This window comes from Chrysemys picta, chromosome 11, assembly GCF_011386835.1.
Source record: "Chrysemys picta bellii isolate R12L10 chromosome 11, ASM1138683v2, whole genome shotgun sequence".
Lineage (NCBI taxonomy): Eukaryota > Metazoa > Chordata > Testudines > Emydidae > Chrysemys > Chrysemys picta.
The window spans coordinates 22,932,982-22,951,681 of record NC_088801.1 but is presented as its reverse complement, the minus strand read 5'-3'; the positions used below and the strand labels follow the sequence as shown (position 1 = coordinate 22,951,681).

At 40.1% G+C, this 18,700-nt stretch overlaps 1 protein-coding gene across 3 annotated transcripts in view; it reads right to left on the bottom strand.

The window, feature by feature from the left end:
- ARHGAP15 (Rho GTPase activating protein 15) overlaps window positions 1-18,700 on the bottom strand; it is a 456,603-nt gene that overhangs the window by 126,468 nt on the left and 311,435 nt on the right. For all 3 annotated transcript variants that reach the window (XM_065561627.1, XM_005305087.4, XM_065561626.1), the window contains exon 11: window positions 18,331-18,408. In XM_065561627.1, coding sequence (XP_065417699.1) covers window positions 18,331-18,408 — 78 coding nt within the window. The remainder of the gene's footprint in view (window positions 1-18,330; window positions 18,409-18,700) is intronic.

The window sequence follows — 18,700 nt, the reverse complement described above, 5'->3', positions numbered from 1 at the left end:
GGGTCCTGTGACATTGATGGTTCAGGACCAGAAGTTTCATCCTCTTCCTCTTCCTCGTCTGACTCAAGTGAGAATGATTCTGGTGCATCAGGAACCGGCAGTCCTTCTCCGTGGGGTACTAGGCGTATAGCTGATGGAATGTTTGGATAATGCACAGTCCACTTTTTCTTCTTTGACACACCTTTCCCAACTGGAGGCACTATGCAGAAGTAACAATTGCTGGTATGATCTGTTGGCTCTCTCCGAATCATTGGCACTGCAAAAGGCATAGATTTCCTTTTCCTTTTCAACCACTGGGGAAGATTTGTTGCACAAGTGTTGCAGCATATGTGTGGGGCCCACCTCTTGTCCTGATCTCCAATTTTGCAGCCAAAATAAAGGTGATAGGCTTTCTTAACCATAGTGGTTATACTGCGCTTTTGTGATGCAAAAGTCACTTCACCACAAACATAGCAGAAGTTATCTGCACTGTTCACACAAGTACGAGGCATCTCTGCTCACTTTGGCTAAACAGAAATGTGTCCCTTTGCAAAATCAAACACTGACAAATAAGAGAGCACGACACTGTATGATTTCTAGAGCTGATATAGGGCAATTTGTTCAGTGGAGTGATGTAAGCTTCATTATGATTGCATCATCCATGACTTCTAGGAATAACATGATGCAATTCATATCATGTATGTTGCAATACCAGCTTCAGATTGCATCATTCATTGTTTTGCCTAAAAAGCTAGTGCTGTCCAAACCCAGTCATAGATTTATTCATAGATCCAGTCAAAGATGTATTTTAGTCATTTCTGGTTTAAATTGAGATCCCTTCCCTTTATAACTCACTTATCCTCCGCCATTCCCAAGTCAAGGGTCGTATATAGTGACCCAATAGCATATCTTGAAAACTAGAGTCAATCAACAATTTTAAGCATCATTTTCATTCTCAGTGACCCAGAATTAGTAAAGTTTGGCTACATTTATCTCAGAAGCATTTTGGCTGTAGAGCAGTGTAACAGGAGAAGACATGTTAAGTGCAGGTTCATACACTTATGGCCTGATTTTCAGTAAATCAGAACATCCACAATCTCACTGAAATCATTGGCCAGATCCAAGGTTTTGAGTCAGAGTTAGGAAATGGTCCCTTTGACCTCAAGATGTCTAGACATAGTCTTATGGTGACTTTCACTGATAAAAGATATAGCATTAGAGATTACATAGTGCTGAAATTCAGGATATCGCAGCTGTGCACTCACTTCCAAGAATCAGGTACCAGGCATAACTTCAAACATTAAGAGTTTTTATGGTTTTTTTCCCCTTTGTTTAGAGCAGCACAGTCAAGAAGGAATATAACAGAATAATAATATCCTTTTAGTGGTATTCCTAAGGAGAAGATTTTGGGGTGGAATGGAGGAGGGGGAGAAGAAAATACATATAGGGAAGAGTATTTCAGGGAAATAGTAATGATGTGAACATTTAAATGGGCCCTTTAAATGTCCACAGAATACTTTAAGGGAACACACTTCTCAGAAATGGGGCAATTAGCTAATGAGATAATTCTACTCAGGTCATGAGGAATAAGAAGTGATATTACTGAAAACAGTAATTTACAATATTATGAAAATATAAAAAGTGGCATGAGTGATTTGAAAATTTCTTAAGAACGGCAATTCCTTTTCAGCATGAAGATTTTCCTAAGGCACATTGAATCTGTGAAGTAAAAAGTCTTGGAAAAGAGCACACCCCTCTGGTGATGTCAAAATCTTTCGAGGACAATGCCTCTTTATAAAGTTCTTTATGTCATATATTTGTGGGGAAGTAAATTATCACTACAATGGGCCTATGATAATTTACATCAGTGGATAATCTGCCCCATAGAAATTAAGGATGGAAGCTACATCAGAGGTCTTCAAGTCAACACCCGCCTTTGCTGCTTTTCTGAGTATTATATAACCCCTTTTCAACCATTTCCATTGAAGGTGTCTCTGGGACAGCTCATGGCAGTTGCCTCATTGTCCAATTTATCTTACTGTTACTGTACTTGTAAATCTTTAGCATCAAACTAGTTCTTCTTGTAATATAGCTGTGATCAGCTGTGACTATGTCATCACCCTCACTCTGTATATATATATATATATACAGAACAATCTTATTCCTGCACCCCAATTATACTTTCTGAGACCATAATAAAGTATTTTTAATCTTTCTTCTTTTAGTACTTTCCAACTCTACAAATTTATTATTATTCTTTGTAGTCTTGCTGTTTTAATGTTTTGAAAGTGAAATTCCCAAAATTGTCAACAGTACTCCAGGTCAGGCCCTACTGACACTTTGAATCTTGTTACCTTGTCACTACTCTTACATGAAGTATCTCTACAGTGGACTATACTACAAAAAATCAGCACTTGCCACCTACAGAGGCAACATTTACATGGCATTTGTGGTTTTGCCCATTCTACGTATAGAGAATACCACACACACCATGATAAAGTCAAATTCTACAGCGTGGTAAATGTTGATTTCTTTTTCTAATACCACCCAGCACAATATAACATAATGTACACCCATGCATAATATTGCTTTTTTTCTGTTGCAGGCACATATTGCAAGGTCCTATTTGTTTGCCACTATTACATCTTAATCATAGAATTACAGAGATTAGCTATAGGGGGAAAAAATCTATTAGGTCATGTTGGGCCTCATCCTACATGAGACTGAATGTCACCATCTCTTATTAAGGCCTCTACAACTCACAAGATGGGACCCTTAGATTATACTGTATGGAACATTTTCCCAAACTTTGTACAATCTACGTATGAATGTCCCTAGTATATTTTCATTTGCTTAATTTTACCCTGACTCTCACTGTGTCAGTCTAAATAATTTACCTTGATTCTTGTTTTTGGACTCTTCAATACTGACATATCAGAGCAACACAATTCATGAAAGAAGAAATTACCCCCAAGGACTGACAGCATCCCAATATGTGGCTACCTCCCACAATTTTGTAAAGTCTTCAAAAGCAGGGCCCTTTCAAATTGAACTTTTTGAAGTGCTAATAAACAAAACACCTATTATGATGTAAATAGTTCTGTGGAATAGAAAGGAAATAAAAGGCATGTCTTATGGGCATGGCCAAACAATGCATGCCATAAAATTCATGGTATGATTGCGGCTGCTCACGCTGACCTAGCTTATTACCTCTTCTTCCTCATTTTATTGACTTACTCACTGAGTGGGTTAAAAAGGAAACTGTATGATAATACATTTTGTAGCATAAAATATTGGTTCTAAGATTGAAGACTGGAAAGCTACGTATGCCAATATTTCTGAGTCCTTGGTCCTTATGCACGAAGAACAAGGTTAGCTGAGTGAGAAAAACAATTACTGTTATACGGTTATTTTTTAAAATTTCAAATGAGCAAACAATAAAAATACAAAAACGGGGTGCAGTGAAATATAAACAGACTATTATCTTCATCAGGTCTGGAAATCTGGTTCCCATTTCCAAAATGGATATGTTGGTGGTATTGTACCTATTTCTTCTTCTTCCTCAAAAGAAGAGAGTAACGTGCATATCCTTTACTTAAATGACCCACTTCCAAATGAAAATGAAAGGTCTGAACCTTAGGATAGATCATGTAAACACCCTTCCCTTTTTCCTTTCAGAAAGAGAAAAGGAAAGCTCCTCCTACTGAAGCATTTAAAGGCTTAATCAATAACATATGCACACCAAGGGCATTAAGACATCACTTCTGTGCTGTTGAAGTTAACGGTCAATTTGTCCTTTCCATTGTATTCCTCTGTTCTCAGGATTTTATAACTTGGCAAAAATAGAAGAATGATGTTCTTGGCTGCAACTTGGCATATGCAGGTCTTAACCCAGGAACAAATTGTTTTATAATTATTCCTGAGAATTACTTCAGTCTGTTTTATTTTTCTTTTCTTGCCTGAGCAATGTGAAAGAAAAGAATAACTATTTTTTGATGCTTTCAAGACATTTTGGTTCTTCATCTAGCAAAAAATCAAACAGAGCCTGATGTTTCAAAAGTAAACTTTAGCACACTCACAATGGCTTCACACCTCTTGACTTCCAGAAGGACTACTTATGTGAGTAAATGCTCACTAAAGCAAGTAAGAGATTCACAATCAGGTCCATATTCAGTAATGCAGGCTGGCTCATGGGTTCATCTGAAAATAAGTTGTCTGTGCATGTGGTTGAGTTCTAAATTTAGAATCCAGATTTAGATAAAAAGGAGAAAGGTGTAATCAATTACTTCATAAAAGCTGTCTTAAAATGCATGAATTGGATAAAAGGAGGAATCTAATCTGTTTTACTATACTTATATGAGCTGAAACTTACTGGCCACACTACCTGCCATATATGTTTCTAAAACAGAAGGAAAATACATAACAAAAGAAGAAAACTATTTGGAAGAGGATTTTTCCTTCTCCACTTTTGCATTTTTAATCATTCTTACCACACTGTTAAAACACTGCAGACATTTGGATCCCATTGGACCTTTAAGTTTGTAGCTGCTATCTGGAAGTTGGCAGCTTGTACTGAAGCCACTCTGCCTCTGCCCGCAGAGCCTTTGTTAACTGACACAGGACTGAAGCTGCTGGCTGCCTTTGAAATGGATATGTTGGGTCAGTGGAAACAGTTGGGTGTTTTTGAGCGGAACCTTATTTTTTCTTATTTAAAAAAAAATAAAGCTGTGAAAAGTAGCTGCTTCTTCTTCTTCTAAATGCTTGCTTTAAAAACACCCAACCCATTTGTGCTGACCTGATGAGCCAGTTTCAAAGACAACTTCAATCCTCCGTCAGTTACAAAGGCTCTGCCAACAGAGGCAGAGCTGAATCAATGCAGGCTTCTCTTTTCTTGATAAGAACAGCTCCAGACATTAGGCTCCAACAGGTTCCTAAAATCTGTACTATTTTAATAGTACAATAACATGATCAAAAATAGCAGAGAAAATATCTTCAGAACTTTTCCACTTGTTTTCTTCCTCTCACAGGCTTCTTGATAACTGATATGGTAATACAGCTGAGGAGCCCTGATCTTTGAAGGTGGTCTAGATGCTCAGATGGTTCAAAACCCTCACTTGCCAATTAGATTCTTGCTCTTGTCAAACCATTGTAAAACAATAAATATCAACACAAAGGAAAAACAATAAGCTTCAAGCTGTCTGACTTCCAAGACTGGCATTATTGTGTCACATGGAAAAGAAAAGGATAGTGAGGTTTTTTATTGGTCTTTTCAAACTGCAGCAAAATATAAATGGGAGCCAGATATTCCTAAAAAAAAATATGTGAATAAAAGTTGAGTGATTTTACTAATAATGTCACTAGTGAGTTACCTTTAGAAAGGGAATATTGCACCTATAAACTCAATATACTAGGTATGTTGGAATCTGTAAAAATTCCAATTACGGCTTCAGAATTTATTGTGCACATATGGAAAATAATACTTGTAAAAGAGAAAGGGGTTTGTGCCTGGTGCTGTCAATACTGTGAAGGATGGGGTGATTATAAAGCAAATTAACAATACTTTTAAATGTGCATTCACTTATCTTTCCAATTAAATCCTTGTTAAACAACTGCACAGACAGTAATGGTGCTTCTGCAAAGCACTGATCAAGACAGTTTTATTGTAATTTTTACTCTGTAACAATTAATCAAGTAGGCATTTTCTTTATTATTAAATTATTTAGTTAATAAATATTCACAATTGAGTAACATATTTGTAGTTTAAAATTTTGATTTTTTTTATTCTGGAACCTATATTTGAGTATTTTCTTGTAGGAGGATCACAAGAGAAGTATTTTAATTTTTTTACCAAAATAACACTGGTCTACAATTTTTGAGAAGTTGTCTGCTTCAGAGATAAAATGTGCTATTTATTATGTATTTTGATGTGCTGAATTCAAATATGACAATTAAAACAACTGATTGGCTACTGTTTCTAAGATATTTAAGTTTTTACATTTTATGTCTATGTATATTGCGTAGATAGTAGAGTTTTAATCATAAATTGTAAACCTAGGTCTTTTCATGTGTTTATGGTTGCTTTACATGATGATATTTCACCTGTCCTGTTTATGTAACACTTTAAAAATCAGCGAAAGGGTTATATAAATAAAATTTATTATGAAACAAAAGGCAAAAAACTATTATGTACATAGTTTAGTCCTATTCAGTGTCTACTCGGCGCTTCTTGGCTTGTCTCTTGTATTCATTAAATGGAGCATCTCTTGTCACTGTCCTGCAATAGTCTGCAAGCATTGATGGGCTCCATTTGCCCTGATAGCGTTTCTCCATTGTTGCAATGTCCTGGTGAAATCGCTCGCCATGCTTGTCGATCACTGCTCCGCAGTTCGGTGGAAAAAAATCTAGATGAGAGTGCAAAAAATGTATCTTTAGTGACATGTTGCAACCAAGGCTTTTGTATGCCTTGAGGTTTTCCACCAACAACCTGTAGTTGTCTGCCTTGTTGTTTCCGAGAAAATGTATTGCCACTAACTGGAAGGTTTTCCATGCTGACTTTTCCTTGTCATGCAGTGCATGGTCAAATGCATCATCTCGAAGAAGTTCACGAATCTGAGGACCAACAAAGACACCTTCCTTTATCTTAGATTCACTTAACCTTGGAAATTTCCCACAGAGGTACTTGAAAGCTGCTTGTGTTTTGTCAATGGCCTTGACAAAGTTCTTCATCAGACCCAGCTTGATGTGTAAGGGTGGTAACAAAATCTTCCTTGATTCAACAAGTGGTGGATGCTGAACACTTTTCCTCCCAGGCTCCAATGACTGTCGGAGTGGCCAATCTTTCTTGATGTAGTGGGAATCTCTTACACGACTATCCCATTCGCAGAGAAAACAGCAGTACTTTGTGTATCCAGTCTGCAGACCAAGCAAGAGAGCAACAACCTTCAAATCACCACAAAGCTGCCACTGATGTTGGTCATAGTTTATGCACCTCAAAAGTTGTTTCATGTTGTCATAGGTTTCCTTCATATGGACTGCATGACCAATTGGAATTGATGGCAAAACATTGCCATTATGCAGTAAAACAGCTTTAAGACTCGTCTTCGATGAATCAATGAACAGTCTCCACTCATCTGGATCATGAACGATGTTGAGTGCTGCCATCACAAAAATCGATGTTGTTGCAGGCTACAAGATCACCTTCCATGAAGAAGAATGGGACAAGATCCTTTTGACGGTCACGGAACATGAAAACCCTAACATCACCTGCCAGGAGATTCACTGCTGTAGTCTGGAGCCCAACAGTTCTGCCTTACTCTTGGGAAGTTCCAAATCCCTGACAAGGTCATTCAGTTTACCTTGTGTTAAGAGGTGTGGTTCAGAGGAGGATGGGAGAAAATGTGGGTCCTGTGACATTGATGGTTCAGGACCAGAAGTTTCATCCTCTTCCTCTTCCTCGTCTGACTCAAGTGAGAATGATTCTGGTGCATCAGGAACCGGCAGTCCTTCTCCGTGGGGTACTGGACGTATAGCTGATGAAATGTTTGGATAATGCAGAGTCCACTTTTTCTTCTTTGACACACCTTTCTCAACTGGAGGCACCATGCAGAAGTAACAATTGCTGGTATGATCTGTTGGCTCTCTCCAAATCATTGGCACTGCAAAAGGCATAGATTTCCTTTTCCTTTTCAACCACTGGGGAAGATTTGTTGCACAAGTGTTGCAGCATATGTGTGGGGCCCACCTCTTGTCCTGATCTCCAATTTTGCAGCCAAAATAAAGGTGATAGGCTTTCTTAACCATAGTGGTTATACTGCGCTTTTGTGATGCAAAAGTCACTTCACCACAAACATAGCAGAAGTTATCTGCACTGTTCACACAAGTACGAGGCAACTCTGCTCACTTTGGCTAAACAGAAATGTGTCCCTTTGCAAAATCAAACACTGACAAATAAGAGAGCACGACACTGTATGATTTCTAGAGCTGATATAGGGCAATTTGTTCAGCAGAGTGATGTAAGCTTCGTTAGGATTGCATCATCCATGACTTCTAGGAATAACAATGATGCAATTCATATCATGTATGCAATCATTCATGATTGCATCATTCATTGTTTTGCCTAAAGAGCAAGTACTGTCCAAACCCAGTCATAGATTTATTCATAGATCCAGTCAAAGATGTATTTTCGTCATTTCTGGTTTAAATTGAGATCCCTTCCCTTTATAACTCACTTATCCTCCGCCATTCCCAAGTCAAGGGTCGTATATAGTGACCCAATAGCATATCTTGAAAACTAGAGCCAATCAACAATTTTAAGCATCATTTTCGTTCTCAGTGACCCAGAATTAGTAAAGTTTGACTACATGTATTTCAGAAGCATTTTGGCTGTAGAGCAATGTAATATCTGTTAACTTGAGACGATAGTTTTAATAATAAATTACCTTTTCTAATCTAGCTCACTTTACTAATTCCAATATCTTTGGCATTTCTCTTATACATACCACAAACATGCTGCTTTCTGCATCAATATTTAAACTCCACAAAAAGTCATATTTCTTTTTCTTCTTTAAATAGTACATAAGAACTAAAAACACAGTAACTGATATTTGAATGGTAAATTGTGTTTTACAGTTAACACAAGGTATTGCAAATGAAATAATGACATCCAAAGGTCACCTGAACTTCAAGTAGCAAGCATTTTGCAAACAAAGGATTGTATATAAAGAAAATTAGGAGCTGCCTTGTTTGCTGAATGAACCAGTAAAGACTGAAATTTGTATTTCTATGGTTAGTTTCCCTGAACATATATGCAATTGCATAGGATTATAGTGCTTCCTTGAGGTATTATGAACCCTTTATAGCTGTATTTTTTTGTTAATTTAGTGCTTATGAAAACTGATTCTCTGACAGTCCCAGAAACTGAATTCCTCTCTAGCCACAAAATAGGTAAAGCGTAGGAAGTGTCGCAGAGTAAGTTTCGCCCTATGAGCACACCAATGTATATTAACCCTATATTGGGGAGGGTAATTCAGTCTCCAAGATAATATATTAATTCCTTGCCACACTAAATGGGCGTGGAAAGAAGGGTGCCAATGACTTCCAACTGTAGTGATGCTTTCTGTGAGGTGGACACTTATATGCCATAACTAAACTGGGATCAGCACAGATTTCACATAGATTAGCATATCTGTTGAAACCAGAGGTCTCATTTTTCATAGGGTTGATAGTGAAATTAAAGAATATTCTGAATCATGTCAGCAATTTCAGCTGGTTGGATTGGATTTTAACAGCTACAAGTTCGTACATTTGTTTATGTTGCTCTCATCTGCACATGGGCATCACCTGCAGTATGGCATATTCCAGTTGATCTTTACCCAGAAAACCAATGTAAAGATCATCAAAAACATGTAGTACCTTTGTTGGCTGGATCCTTCAGAATGATCATAACGTCACCAGTATACTGCCAGTTAGTGCTCCTGCTTACTACAGTCCACTGGGCTATCCCCACAGGGTCTGGATGCTTCCAAATTTTAACTGCCAGAGATTCAACTGGCAACATGAAAAGTAGCAGGAAGAATGGACATCCCTGATGAGTTCCTCATGCTAAGGTTGAAGCCATTAGAACAGCAACCAATTGTCTAGGCCACAGTTCTCAGATTACTGTTAACTTACTCTCCAGAAGCGCTATTCGTAAACCATTTCTAAAATAAGAAAAATTATAACTATCTTTATGTCACCAATAGTCTTTGCAACTTCTAGCTCCTTGAATCAATGATGCTGAAAAATGATGACTTGGAAAGTTTCCAAAGTACTGAAAGATGTTATAATCTGGCCTGTTTATGATCAAGTGATCTTTTCAGCTTTTAGTGGGAAAAATACATCATTGGTAAAAGATAATCTTGTCACACAAAGCAAAATAAGATGCAATATCAATAGCTTTCCATACAAAAAGAAACCCCCATGCAATGGGCAAAACAAATAAAGTAGTTTGTTCTGTTGTTGTTACTGTTGGCAGAAACAAACAGATTTAGGAATTACCTGACTTTAAGGAACAATAATAAAAGAAAAATAAATTCAGTGCATGGAAAAATTAATGGACTGGATGTGGGGCGTTTGTTTTTATAAAAAAAATACACCCATAGAATTTGAAAATCCTCTTCTGATCTTTACCCCTTTCTTCCTATTCCTTATTTAATGATGAACTAGTCAATTATCAGATTGCTTGCTTTTTCTACCTTCCCCACCCACTCTATTTTTGTTTTCATCCAGTTTTTGATACTGAAATGTTAACAGTACAAAGACAGGGACCAGAGTTTGTGCTTTGCTCTTGAGTTCATTCTATTTAAAACACTTAAAGTACAGTAGGCGGCCTGGAATTTTTTCTATGATAATGAATTTGCACTGTTAAGTACAGATTCCATCTGTTTTAAAACCAGAAAAGTATACTATTTAATAAAGATGAACAATACAGATTTGGGGGGGGGGAGGGGAATGCCAAAATCAACTGGGCGTCAAGAAATGACCCTCGAAGCATACATGTGTATAAGGATTGAACACATGTTCAACTTTTGGAATTTAAATGGCCCTTGGGGGCAGTGTTGATTAGTACTTATAGTTGAATAAATTTTCACAGAAACAAAATACTTACAGAAGAGAAATGAAATAAAATAAAAAGTAATTTAAAATACTGTTTGTCTGGTTTAGACTAAGTAAAAAAAATGAAGACAGAGGGATCAACAAAAAGCAAACAAAAAACAACAACCAGAACCCTGTCAAGTATACTACTGAATATCACCCTCTTCTAGCACTTTCACGATTTGTAAATGAGCAGGTCATGAGGAGATATGAATCAATCGCTGAAACATGTAGGCAAAGTGTGCCCTTTCCCTCTCCTCATCTCATGTCAGCATCAGGGTGTGATTTTGATCGGTTGGCAGGGGATGAACACCTTTAATGGTCTTTGTTACCTCAGGGGTGGGACTCCACTCCAGCACATGACACACAAATCAAACTGCCATCCTTCACACCTTTTCATATGCATATGGAAAGTGTGCACAGGAAGTGGAACTAAGCCACTTCTGGGTAGCGACTGGCTCTATTGAGGGAGGCTGGGGAAGCTGATTAGCTACCACAGTGCTCATTCTGTGGAGTGAGTTTTCATCTTTACACTGTGAACAGTCAACTTGTGATGAGTGTACTCACATTCCCCTCTTTATTTGTTCTGAGTTGCCTGTTGGGGTCCCAGGTATATTGTGGGCCTGGTCTTTTTGGAGTGGGGAAGGGACTTACCCATTGGACTAGACTGGCCAACGTCTGGCGGGTTTTTTATCTTCCACATAGCAGCCTAGAGGTTGGGCTCATTAGTCAGAAGTAAGTTAGCAGGATGCTAAAATTAAAAATAAAATAGTGTTGTACTGTGTGGATAGTGTCCAATTCAGGGAGTCTATCATGAGCTAGCTCTTGGGGTAAACCCAAGCACAGTACCCAGGAGGCCACTGGCAGCAACCCAGTGTAGTGTCAGGGTGGCAACTGACTTAAGTCTCATGCAGACTAATGCACTGCTGTCTGCCTCTTTGTCCCCTACACCAGAGAAGGGTTCTTGTCACTTAAATTAATAAAGTTGCAGCTTGCTCCTTGAAAGCAATTCCTTATGTCTGAATCATTTCCTAGGTGTCCAAACCAAAAATACTGATTCTTTAAAGAGTGATATCAGAGACTCTTTGAGCTCATGGCACATACTATTAAGAGAGCCAGCAGGGTAAGTAGCCTCCTTACTAGAGGACTGTGGAAAAGATTCCCTGACACATCCCCATGCGTGCACCTGTGTAAGGGCTAACATGATCTGGCCTAAACAGGCCTATGGCTGATACTTTCAAAGCTGTTCTAATGGGAACTGGGCATCCAAGTTCCTTAGGCAGCTTTGAAAATCTCAATCTGTACCTGTAGGATGATGCAACTGTATCAACAAAGGCTTTGAAACGCAACAAATAGATGAAAAGATAAAACATGTTGTCAGTAATCTAGAGATACCACTTTTCTTTGAATTTCCTTTGACCACTTAATAAAAAGTTAGGTTTCCTGAGTATGCCCTCGATAGACAAAGTCAGAATGGTCCTAATGTTGCACCTTTGAGTATTCAAATTTGACAGTGGCATAAACCAGAGAAAAGGCCTCCTGGTATTTCTATGCTACCAAATATGAGCTAAATGCTTTAGCTTTCTGACCTGCTTCACAGCATCAACCCTTCTATTTTAGATGGAAACTAAAGCAGTAATGTAGCTTTGAGTAAGCTAATGTGTGGATAGACAGATCTAATATTTTTATGGAAGATTTATTTTTCCATTCTTCTGATAGTGTCGAGCAAAGATTTTAGGAAGTGAATAAAGATAGGGAATGCTCTTATTCCTGTTACTGGTTCTGCCCCTCTGTTTCCAGGGGAAATATGTTACACAACCAAACTATAATGATCTGAAAACTATTGGCCTGATTATCCACTCACACCAGTGTAATATAGTTGTAAATGGAGGGGAGAATCAGGAAGCGTGTCTCTGGAGAAATAGAAGGGATGACATCAGTATTAACCTACAGTTCAACAAAGAATTCATACTTCAAGCTGATCCATTTTATATCTTTGTGTGTTCTTCTTTCTGCCATCTTGCTGCCTGGCAGTGATATGCACCCACTACATGAAGGCAGGGCCGGTGCAAGGACGTTTCACGCCCTAGGCACCATGTGCCCTCCGCCCTCCCTGAGCCCTGCGGCAGCTCCCCCCCCCGCCCTGGGCGCCTCCCCTGTGGCAGCTCCCCCCAGCTGTTTGGCGCCGCAAGCCTGGGAGGGAGAGCAGCAGAGCGGGGCGGCGTGCTCAGGGGAGGAGGCGGAGCAGAGGTGAGCTGGGGCGGGAGTTCCCCTGCGTGATGCCCCACCATTACTTGCTGCTGGTGGCCCTCCCCGCACCCCCCTGCCCCAGCTCAATCTGCCTAAATGCTGACGACGACCAGTGAGGCCGAAGATCTGGCTGCCGTGGTCGCCGCCGAAGAAAATGCCGCCCCCCCCAAATGCTAGTGCCCTAGGCGACTGCCTAGGTCGCCTAATAGGTTGCACTGGCCCTGCATAAAGGATCTAGTTTTGCTTCACACTGCGGAGTCACAAGTTAACTGATTAGAATCTGCAGGAGTTTGTACCTTTTCAAATGAACAATAACGCTCAGATTGAACCACTGAGTTTCACTTGGCTTCCATAACAAATTCAAGCTCTATATCCTCACCTATGAGGCTTTCACTACACATTTTTTCTCCCATTTTCTTTTGCTGCCTCTCACATTACTTTAACCCTCCCTTCAAGCCAGACTTTCACTTTGACTCATTCCCATCTTTGTGCTCTCTTCTATGTGGACTACTATGCTTGGTATCCCTCCCTTGTTGGGCAAACATCCTTCCTCTCCACAGTCAAATTTGCATTTGAATGAATTCTGTAAAATTCCACAAAGTCACACTACATCGCTTATGTCTACACATTCCAGACATTCACACACTGGGTTCTGATGGATTTTATGCCCAGTTGCCAGTCATATAGCCACTACTTATAGCTTGGGAAAGTGCAAAACAAGTTCAAGGCAGATAAAATACCTGGAAACTGACACTGTGTCTTTAGAAAATTTAAGATAATAAGTGCTGCAAGTCCAGCCAGTCTTGAGTGCTTTAATACAGAAACTATCGATTGTTTTCATAAATGTAAAACATCCAGACACTTGCCAATAGGCACCAACATAAATTTCTAAATAAACAATAAACAAACAATAAAGATTTTTGCCTTGGGATGCTATAGACCACATTTTCAAACTAGCAAATTTTGCATGGGCAGCCTTTGAAATAGAGAAAAGCCTCAATCTGCATATGTAACTTAGATAATTGTGCATCTAATTACTTGATTTGCATGTGCAAGAGTGCCCACCAAAAAAAATAAAAAGTGCAATTTAGAGCCATGATTGGAAAGAAAAAAAGAGGCTCTTTATCTCTCACAGTACTTTATGCTAGAAGAAAGACCAGGGAATGAAAAGCTGAAACTACTCCAGAAATGGGAGAAATTGAACTGCTATCTGACTAGAGCTTGCACAGTAAAATATGTGATTTGAAAACTCTGACACACACACACACACACACACACACACACACACACACACACACACATACAAAGCTCTGCCGTAGCTTGGTTTAGGATGAATTTGGCAGTTCACTTTTATCTAAAGATACTGGGCTAAATTCATCCCTGGTGAAATTCCATCACTTTCAAAGTGGTGACATCCTTCACTTAGATATGATTAAAAGTTCACAGAAATGTTTTTAGATTGAATTGAATGGAGTTACGTCAAGGATGAATTTGGGCCATATAGTTTTCAAAAATAATGTCATGTAATTGCATTCACAATCATAAAGAATTTCTAACGTACCCTTTAGAAACAAATATGCCATGCTACAGAGCCTCAAAATTATTAGAATCCATGGTGAATGACAGGAGAGTGAACATGTACCAAAATTAGGGATGGGGGAAACAGAAATATATTAATAATACCAAGCACTTATATGAGAGCATTTATAGCATTTTACATTTTCAAAGTTAAGTGTAAACATGAAATAACATAAGCAAAAACTTTCTACCCTCCATTTATAGGAGTCAAATCCAACCTGTGGCCCTGAATAGTTCAAGAAAAACAAGGATCTTTTCTATTCTGTCTCAAAATACTTCAAAATACAATAATAAAATAAAACTCTTTCCTATTACTACCCTAAATTAAGAATAACAATAAAAACTTTTTAAAAGCATTGAACGCTAAGCTAGAGCTAACAGGCCAACAACTGTTGGGAACTGCGGGCGATTTCCTATTATGACAAAATATCTTTACTATTGTGAAAGCTCTTTCGTCCACTGCTACAAAGTGCAGAGTGCCCACACCCTTCATTGGGTGAAATCCTGGCCCTGTCAGAATCAGTGGGAGTTTTCTCATTGATGTCTATAAAGCCAAGACTCCAGTGGCACTGCAAGGCTCTCAGAACCTCACAGGATAAGGCTCAACTATACTCTTAGGGGCTGAGGGCAGATATAGAGGAGCTCAGTCCTGTAGGCTGGTAAGCTATGCTAAAAAAAGTGTGGCAATTCAAAATGCTAGAGTTCAGTGCTTAGCAGGGCCGGCCTTAGACCAAATGGTGCCCCAGGCAAGGAGCATCTTCAGCACCCTCCCTCCCATTTGTTAAACTTTTGAATACTTATTTTTATTGCATTTGTAGCCCATTTAATGACTTTGATGCACAATTTGCATGCATGATTTATCCCTGTCATATAAGACTGACTGACTGACTACCCTCCCCCCCCACACACACCTTTATAACCAGCGAGGGCATGGCTGACAACATTCTAGGAGGTTTAAGGAAAATGTAGTTCTCAGAAAGTCTGGAAGGTTCCACGAGATTCTACAAAGGTCCAAACAATTCTAGGAGGTTAGTGAAAAATGAATCCACATACGGAATACCTGAAACGTTTTACTTCAAACATTCTATTTTCCATTTTGTCGCTAACAAAAACAGCACCCCAAGCCCAGCGCACCTCTAAGCCCAGCACCCTACATGGTTGCCTGCCCCCAAAATCTAGCCCTGATGCTCAGGGCCTGAGCAGAGAGGATTCAGCACAGTGTGAAGAAACATGTACAGTGCTCAGCAATGTGAGGAAAATTCTATCCCAGCAATACACCAAGCACTGGGGAACAGGGGAAAAGTAGGCATGATGGGTCCAAAATAGGATTTAGCCTGATTATAGCTGCTTAAGTGCAATCCAGCGGCCTCAAAATGCATGTGTGCAGGCCATTTTCATGATTTTCAGTAACTCCTACTGCGAACCAGGAGATACAGCTTAGCTCAATAACACAGAAATGTGTCTGAGGATTCTTTAACAACAATATCTCAGCCACCTGCTCATTGCCCCAATGCAGATGTGGGACACAGTGTTCTTCATGAACTGTTAGCCAGCAGCATTCACTCCCCTCAATGTATTTTGCCCTATTGGATTGTAAGCAGCAGAGGGAGTGCTCAGCCTGTAGGGTTACCATATTTCAGCAAGCAAAAAAGAGGACGGGAGGAGCCCCGCCCTAGCCCCTCCCACTTCCCACCCCCCAGAACCCCAACCCTCCCCCCGTTCCTTGTCCCCTGACTGCCCCCTCCTGGGACCCCTGCCCCTAACTGCCCCCCAGGACTCCACCCCCTATCTAAGCCTCCCTGCCTCTTGTCCCCTGACTGCCCCAACCCTTATCCACACCCCCACCCCCAGACAGACCCCTGGGACTCCCACGCCCCATCCAACCACTCCCCACCCCCTGACAGCCCCCCCCCAGAACTCCCAACCCATCTAAACCCCTCTGCTCCCTGTCCCCTGACTGCTCCGATCCCTCTCCCCACTCCTGCCCCCTGACTGCTCCCCCCCAGAACTCCCAGCCCCCCACCCCCCCGCTCCTTGTCCCCTGACTGCCCCCTCCTGGGACCCCTGCTCCTAACTGCCCTCCAGAACCCCACCCCTTATCTAAGCCTCCCTGTTCCTTGTCCCCTAACTGCCCCCTCCTAAGACCCCCCCCAACTGCCCCCCAGGACCCTACCCCCTACCTGTATCCTGACTGCCCAAAACTTTCTCCACTCCCCCCAAAAAGCCCCCCCCGTTTCTTGACTGCCCCCTCCAGAACCTCCCTGCCCCTTCTCCTGCCCCCTGGCCCCCTTACCCTGCTGCTCAGAACAGGGTGTTGGGCTCTGTGCGAGCCGAGCCGGACACGTGGCTGCGCTCCCCAGCACAACAAAACCCGGTCCCTGGCCCTGCACAGTGCTGCTGGACCGGGCTGCAGGGGAGAGCTGCCGGCTCAGAATGCAGGGCGGATCCGGCTCCTCTACAGCTGCTCCGGAGTCCAGCCCGGGACTTTCCTGCAGCCCTCCCAGCTGCTCGCTCTGCTCTGCCGGGGGAGGGGGGAAATCCCGGACATTTTGAGTGCTTTACAAATTCCCCCCGGATGCTATTTTTAGAACAAAAAGGAGGACATGTCTGGGTAAATCCGGACGAATGGTAACCCTAGCTCAGCAGTCCGAGCTGTTAACTCACAACCCTCTCCTACAACTCTGTAGGACAGAACCACTTTCTGCAAGGTCAAGAAGAAGGATTCCAAGTCTACTTGTTGCTTAGCTCCCCAAACTAGAGTTCCAGGAAGCCATCTCTTCAGCACAACTCTGCAGAGTGTGAACATCATCTGATTCCTTAAAAACATGTTGCTGTTCTAACAACAGTCTTTTGGCAATTTTGTTCAACGAAAGCAATCAAAAGAAGGAAGAGTTATAGCAGCTTAGAATTTAGAACTGGTTAATTTAATAATACACCTCTTTTGGAATCCTTAATATATTTTAATGTATGAGATTTTACTTCATACTTGAGGTGCTTTATTTTAGCTCAGTTTCCCATACATTGCCTGGAGACTCATTGTCAGTGATGTTTATCAATTCCTTTATATAATGGTGATGCTGTATGCTTAACCCTTGCCAAGAACAATAAAGTGTTCAACACTGTGAGTGGCTTTGGGATGTATTTGTTTACTAGCTGCCTATACTGGCTTCCACACCTGTAACATGTTATCTATTGATGGATGCAGGATTGGTTTGGATAATATTTGTGAAAAAAAATACAATTTTAATATCAAATTTAATTTGAATATTGACTGTATTATGGTTCTCATTTGCTCATTTTATTGTTCATCATCCCATATTTTGCAGGGTGAAATTCTGATCCCATTGAAGTCAATAGCAAACCTCCCATTGACTTCAATGGAACCAGAATTTATTCCCAGTTCTTATGTTTCTGTTTTTCTTCTTTTTCAGCACCTGTGTTTTATGTATTCCTCTGATCTTCCTTTGTTTCATGATTTTTTTATTCTTGCATTACTTCTTCCAGCTTTTGTTTCACATTCAATATTCAGTTTACTTTCACTCTTCCTTTTTTATCCCTTTGCTTACACTGTTTCTCTGATTTCCATGTTTGCCTCATTCTTGTCATTTTGTTTAATTTCTTCTTTTCTTTCTGTCATTTTCTCTTTCATTCTCCTTCTCATCTCCCTTCTCCCTACTACTTTTCCCTTTTTTTCTGTGGTTTATTTTTCTTTCTTGTCTCCTAACCCTACCTACTTCTTTGGTGGTTTGTTGTATCTCTCCACCTTTCCTATCATTCCCCAAAATGCAACTCATCATTCTGTGCCATTATTGTATAGCAGATTCTGAAATATTGTCATCTGAGACAGTTATGTACTAAACAAAATATTACCAGGGTGAAGGAATCACTTACCCTGATTGACAACAAATCGTAACTTCTGTATTGTTGCCAGATTGCCGCTAACTCTGTATATTCCATCAACATCCAAACCTAAAAAAGAAAAACATATTTCATATTGTCTCATGTGAGTATTTTATTTAAGATGACAGTCAATAAAACATAAATGTCCTAACAAATATGGGGAAGAATAGTACAGTGAACTACTAGATAATAAACCACCTGCCAAAGACCAGAATTATATGATACCTCCTGCCCGATTAAAGCAACACAGAGAAACAAAATTGTAGGTTAACTCAATTGAACCCTAAATACTTTATTATAATGTTGTAGTAATTCTCTCACAGGTTTACAGTAAAGGTAGAGATATTTCAATTAGCTTGGA